This window comes from Mytilus galloprovincialis, chromosome 3 (genome assembly GCF_965363235.1).
Source record: "Mytilus galloprovincialis chromosome 3, xbMytGall1.hap1.1, whole genome shotgun sequence".
Taxonomy (NCBI): domain Eukaryota; kingdom Metazoa; phylum Mollusca; class Bivalvia; order Mytilida; family Mytilidae; genus Mytilus; species Mytilus galloprovincialis.
The window spans coordinates 7,351,085-7,358,107 of record NC_134840.1 but is presented as its reverse complement, the minus strand read 5'-3'; the positions used below and the strand labels follow the sequence as shown (position 1 = coordinate 7,358,107).

The 7,023-nt window shown below is 32.4% G+C and overlaps 1 protein-coding gene across 1 annotated transcript; it reads left to right on the top strand.

Annotated features, from left to right (window-relative positions):
* Positions 1-246: 246 nt before the first annotated feature.
* LOC143067078 (glycoprotein 3-alpha-L-fucosyltransferase A-like) lies at positions 247-3,785 on the top strand. The gene is made up of 2 exons (XM_076240103.1): positions 247-1,231; positions 3,433-3,785. The coding sequence occupies exons 1-2, from the start codon at positions 327-329 to the stop codon at positions 3,755-3,757; spliced, it is 1,230 nt and encodes a 409-aa protein (XP_076096218.1). The 5' UTR covers positions 247-326; the 3' UTR covers positions 3,758-3,785.
* The last annotated feature ends 3,238 nt before the right edge of the window (positions 3,786-7,023 follow it).

Genomic DNA, 7,023 nt, shown 5'->3' with positions numbered 1-7,023 from the left:
ACGATTGTGCAAGTGAATATGGTAACAGCTATTAAAACATTGTTTCCTTTAATCTATATCTCGTCTAGTTTTAGTATAAACAGATTTAACTAATACTCCTATTAGTTAGGTTTTACTGAAGCCTAAGCTTTTTCCATTGATTGATATAAATCGTTTTCTGATGTTTTATCGTTTTATTCATTGTGCATAAGGTGAACTATTTATTGACAAAACTATATTTAGACAACTTTTTATCAATTTAAATTTCCGTCAACCTCGAACGAGTACCTTTACATTTTATCTGTGTACAAATTTTTATCAGCGCACCTGTGTGTGTAGGAATCGGAATGGAAAGGCTATATAGAGACTTTTTGTTGATAGTTCTCATATTTTTAGCAATTACTGTGGTGATCAACTTTTCTCCAAGTAACATTTTGGTTCGGAATGAACAGGATGTTGGTATGCAATGCAACGTGAAAGGGACCTTTGCACAACCAGTAAAATCGACTATTAAATCTCATTTGTCAACAAAAGTTAAAATACCTGATATTTACAATACAGACAAAGGTGACAGGATAGTTGAACAAATGAATTTTGTACCCAAAGGAGAAATTATTGGAACAAAATATATTCTAATACCCGACATAGGAAGTTTCGGTATTGATGAAGGACAAGTGCCATTCGAAAAAAGTGAATGTAAGGTAAAGAACTGTTTTGTGACATCAATGAGAAAATCCGGCGTCAGATACGATGCTCGTATTGTGTACCAGCAGATCTTTAATACAGACGTTCAGACGATGCAGGACGAAGTACAGCGACACCCAGAGCAAATTTGGATTTATTACAATTTAGAAAGTCCAGTTGTATCCCCGGATTATTTTATGATTGGTCAGGTTTTTAACTGGACGGCTACATACAGACATGATTCTACAATTGTCGCGCCTTACGAAAAATGGAGTGTAACTGATGATTCCCTGTTAATATCCAGGAATTATGCTTTTGGGAAAACTAAAAAAGTAGCTATATTTGTATCAAACTGTGACACTACCAACCAGAGAATTCAATACGTTAATGAATTGTCTAAACACATTGTAGTAGATATTTATGGTGCTTGTGGGAATTATACATGTGGTAGAGAAATAGAACAGGAATGCTTTAATATACTAAAACAGGACTATAAATTTTATTTAGCATTTGAGAATGCCAATTGTAGGGATTATATTACAGAAAAATTCTTCAGAAATGCCCTCTTGTAAGTTTTATATAAACTTTGTTTTATCACAATAGATAACATAAAGGAAAATCTCCAGGTATTATGAAAGGTAATAGATAACCATATACATGTATTAGTCTAATGAATATATTTATCAGTTTAATACATGTAGATTATAACGTGTCCTATTATTACCGGATTGCCTATGTTATATACATGGTCAAATGAATATCATTGTTTACACTAACCACACTCGGTTTACATGTACTATGCATACATCAGTCCTGTATGTGGGTGAGGACTATATATTGCTTCTATATGTCATTAGGTCAATTGTTGTCGTTGAGTTGATGTGTCGCTGACGTATACCTTCGTCACAAAATCATTTTAAAATATATTCTACTATAGCTTTTCAAATGTTCCATCGGTTAGTCTAGTTGTCTAAAGCATGCATTTAAATAACACGAGAAATAAATATGCATTTCTGTACAAATTAACAAGTTACAAATGATATTTCCCTGCAGGATGTAACAATACATTAAGATTAATGCCTAAAAATGCACATACTCGTATATCAAATGCACTGTAACTGATATTTGCTACAGTATTAATTCATTACTGTGCAATTGACGTACGACACTCAAGGCATTATGTAAATATTATTATATTATTTTACATGATAGAGGTTCCGTATAAATCCGGTTACAAAGCAGTAAATCGTAAAAATATACAATATACATGCATGTATATATGTATACATATAAACCTTATTTTGTAAAAACAAACAAACAAGTTTAGGATGACACATAAAATACAACAACCAAACATAATTAACTCCATACAATTGTCTACAAGAACATCAAAGCTTCAAACACAAGCTGGAAAGAACAGTTGTAACAACAACCAAACAAAATTAACTCCATGCAATTGTCTACAAGAACACCAAAGCTTCAAACACAAGCTGGAAAGAACAGTTGTAACAACAACCAAACAAAATTAACTCCATGCAATTGTCTACAAGAACACCAAAGCTTCAAACACAAGCTGGAAAGAACAGTTGTAACAACAACCAAACAAAATTAACTCCATGCAATTGTCTACAAGAACACCAAAGCTTCAAACACAAGCTGGAAAGAACAGTTGTAACAACAACCAAACAAAATTAACTGCATGCAATTGTCTACAAGAACACCAAAGCTTCAAACACAAGCTGGAAAGAACAGTTGTAACAACAACCAAACAAAATTAACTCCATGCAATTGTCTACAAGAACACCAAAGCTTCAAACACAAGCTGGAAAGAACAGTTGTAACAACAACCAAACAAAATTAACTCCATGCAATTGTCTACAAGAACACCAAAGCTTCAAACACAAGCTGGAAAGAACAGTTGTAACAACAACCAAACAAAATTAACTCCATGCAATTGTCTACAAGAACACCAAAGCTTCAAACACAAGCTGGAAAGAACAGTTGTAACAACAACCAAACAAAATTAACTCCATGCAATTGTCTACAAGAACACCAAAGCTTCAAACACAAGCTGGAAAGAACAGTTGCACGTACGATCACGTATGCAGTGTTATGGTTGTTTTCATGAGTATTGACTACTATGATTTCAATGATATTATGATGTACATACATGATCACTTATAGATTTTTTTTCTAAAAAAAATCAGAATAGGGTATCATCAATTTATTTAAAACTTTTATAAAACAGTTATGCATGTACAAGTCATTTTAATTGTTTACATTCGTCATTTCTGGGCCTTGTGCAGCTTGAACTGCGGTGTGGGTTTTGCCAATTACCGTACGATGACCTACAGTTGTTAATTTCTACGTCATTGGGTCTCTGTTTGAGAGTTGTCTAATTAGCTAATACCACACCTTCTTATTTTTATATTGAATTATGCAGGAATAAATTGCCCAAAAAAAAAAAATGAAATTCAAGACGTTTTTACTGCCAACGAATCATGATTAATTTAGATAAAAAAAAACAGCTAAATGGTAAACAAAACAATTATCAGAGCCTTCATATCATTTCCTGATTTAAGAATACTGTCCTTTGGTCTTTACTTAATAACATTTATATGTACATGTATGTAAATTCTGCCTTATCATAAAGTTTAAATCAATATTCATTTTCATTTGTACATAATAATGCATGTAAAATATTTGGATTACATAATGACCATATCAGTTTCATTGTAAGAGGTCTTTAATGTATTCTTTCTTTTTCAGGAATAATGTTTTGCCTGTTGTAATGGGGGCACATCCAGATGATTACAAAAGATCAGCTCCTCATCATTCATACATACATGTGGAAGATTTCAAATCTCCCAAACATTTAGCAGAATATTTACATACATTAGACAAAAATGACCAATTATATAATCAGTATTTCAAATGGAAGGGAACCGGATCGTTTATAGATACCAAGTTTTGGTGTAGACTATGTGCAATGTTAAATGACCCGTATAAACCAAATTTAATAGTAAGTGAACTTGACAGATGGTGGCGCTCAGAACGAACTTGTATACGTGCAGATCAAAAGTGGATTACATAATTCTTATAATAAACTATTCTAATTTTAATGTCTTTCTATCAAAATCTTACATCAATAGCATAATGGTATGGTTATTGCTGTTGTGTAAAATAGAGCTGCATGTATCACGAGCTTTAACTTTGAAGGCAACACACATATGTATATACCCGTGCATATATATGCCATATGGAATTTGGTCCAACAATACTATATACTAGTACATGCACACAATGGATTGAAATTTTTTGCACTTTTCTTATCGAGATTTTGAACCCATGTTTGTCTGCAGATCCCATCACGGGCGGCAACTCAGCCTGTATGGCTTGGAGTGTCATTTGTTCTAATTCTAATTAATTTTAAACGAAATTGTCAAAATAAACCAAAAACTACATTTGAATTCATCGGAATCAACAGTAAATGGTCAAAATCGCAGTTAATATCATTTTATTAGTGTTGTCTTTCCTAAATCAACCCCTTACTGATCTACAAAATATGCAGTAATGGATAAAAGCACAGTAACAAGTTATAAAGATGCATTTCCTAGTTCGACCACCAAATGTTCTGCAAAATATCTATAATACTTAAAGAGATAGACAACTTATTTTGGGAGTTTCTATGCAACAATAAAAAAGACTACATAAAACGAAGTGATTATAAATAGTTATATGTATTACATTGGAATTTTAAGATAGAATATATGAAAAAAGAAAGTTACTCGGAGGAATTCGAAAGTAACAAAATAACTCCTGAATAGTAAAAGTAAAAATCGTCAATATCGAACTTTACCTCCATTTTGACACCAGTCACAACCTTTAGAAAGAAAAAAAATATAAAGAGAATTGTTGTTTGAATGGGTTATAAGTTATTGGACAGAACCTTCAGGTAGACGCGCTCGCCTGTCGTACTCAACCGTTTTCATCATCGGCATTTTCGTCCAGAAAGGCTCGATAAATAACAAAGTTATCAATTTCCAAATGAAATATAACTAAAGATTTTATACTCACACACTTTTATACATGAGTAAACTGTTTGAAACATAATTTTGTAATTATACACAAAAACAAAAGTTTCTGTGACAAGGACTTGTTCCTGCCTTCAAAACATTTTAAATACGTTGTTTGCACTGAATATATATTGATATTCAATTTTCTATATACCAAATCTTTTACTTATCCACGAGCATATTTGCATTTACAATTGAGGATTAATCCGCTCCTCATTTTTTTTATTCGAGCGTCACTGATGAGTCTTTTGTAGACGAAACGCGCTTCTGGCGTAAATATAAAATTGTAATCCTAATATCTATGATGAGTTTTATCTCCATAGTATATTTAAGATTTCCAGAAATCCCAGTTTTTTTTGGCAGTACTTGTCTTCCGAAAGTTATTACTTTCGTACAAGACTATCAACAAAGGTTGAAAATAAGCATGTAGAAAGATGATTGAGTACAAAAAGAGGGACGAAAGATACATGAGGGACATTTAAACTCGTATGTCGAAATAAACAGTACAATAAATACTTTACAATTAGAAAGCTTGTTTTTCTTTGATTTGAGCGAACTTATTCACTAAAATACAATCCCTTATGTTACTATCCATGCTTAAGAAAGGGACTATCATATTCAAGTGGTCAAATTCGCACAAAACAAGGGTTCATAAATTACACGTACTATTCTCCAGCAGTGAAAAGATAGAGACCAAGATCTGTTTAAAAATAATATGACCAAAGGGGAGTAACACTATCTTATAAGATAATTTAATACAAATACATCTATATGCATCCATGACACATGTTCAAGAACACACAAAAGGCAAAGGAACAACGATTGCATTGATGCGGTATTGGTTTTGCTCATTGTTGCAGGCCTTACGGTGATTATAGGTGTCAGTCCACCAATTCACTCACTCAAATTTAGAACGTAAAATAGCACTACCGTTACAAATAAAATAGTGCTTTTGATGTCATTAATTGTTTACTTCAACTAACCAACAAATTTGAAGAAATTAAACTTTTTTAAAGAGAAGTATATGAAAAAAAATGAGCCATATTTTACTTAGGGTAAGTTTGCATTTACAATTGAGGATTAATCGGCTCCACATTTTTTTATTCGAGCGTCACTGATGAATCTTTTGTAGACGAAACGCGCGTCTGGCGTAAATATAAAATTGTAATCCTAGTATCTATGATGAGTTTTATCTCCATAGTATATTTAAGATTTCCAGAAATCCCAGTTTTTTTTGGCAGTACTTGTCTTCCGAAAGTTTTCACTTTCGTACAAGACTATCAACAAAGGTTGAAAATAAGCATGTTGAAAGATGATTGAGTACAAAAAGAGGGACGAAAGATACATGAGGGACATTCAAACTCGTATGTCGAAATAAACAGAAATAGCCATGGCAAAAAAAAAGTACCAATAGACAAACAACAGTAAACAGAACACAACATAAAAAAATAAAGACAAAGCAACACAAACCCCACCAAAAAACTTGGGTTGATCTTAGGTGCTCGGGAAGGGTAAGCAGATCCTGTTCCACATATGACACTTGTCGTGTTGCTCATGTTATTGTAAACCCGGTAATAAGTCTAATTCGGTTGTTGACATTCCGGAAAGTGTAGGGATTGTAGTAACGACATTCGGAAATTTAGACTGGTTCGCCTGTCTAGATCAATGAGCATATTACATATTATAGAACAAGGTGATTATATATAGGGGGATCCCAGTCTATCGGAAATTTAGGATACACATAGTTTCTATGAGGTTAAACTTAAGGTTAAATATTTAGAAAGCCTTTGAAATTTGCAAAATTTGGTTTAACAGACTTTCAAAAAATGTCGAACGGTCAGTATACCTAATAGTATGCAAACACTTTCTGGGGGAGAATGCAATTGTATGAGCTTAATGAAAGTTTGTAGAATTCTTGAGTCAGAATATAAATAATATTTAACACAATTTAAATTTATTGTGATAAGATTAAAATATATTATGGTCCGATTTATGCGTAATTAATGTGCGAACAGTGTCAGGGTAACACGTTTTAAATGATTATATATGTTGTTCCATAAGTATAGTGTTTTGTTTGGACTTGAAATCAATTTTGCAATTTCAAAATTCGACATTTTTAAAAAATGACCCAAATATTGATTTTGAATTGATGGTCAGACAACTATAGTCACTAACTTCTACATCATTAGGTTATTTCCAATAGACTTAATCAGAATGGTCGATAAATCAAAACAATCGAGTAAACACACTGGCCATATGTAACTTTTCTCGATTCAAGTTTGTA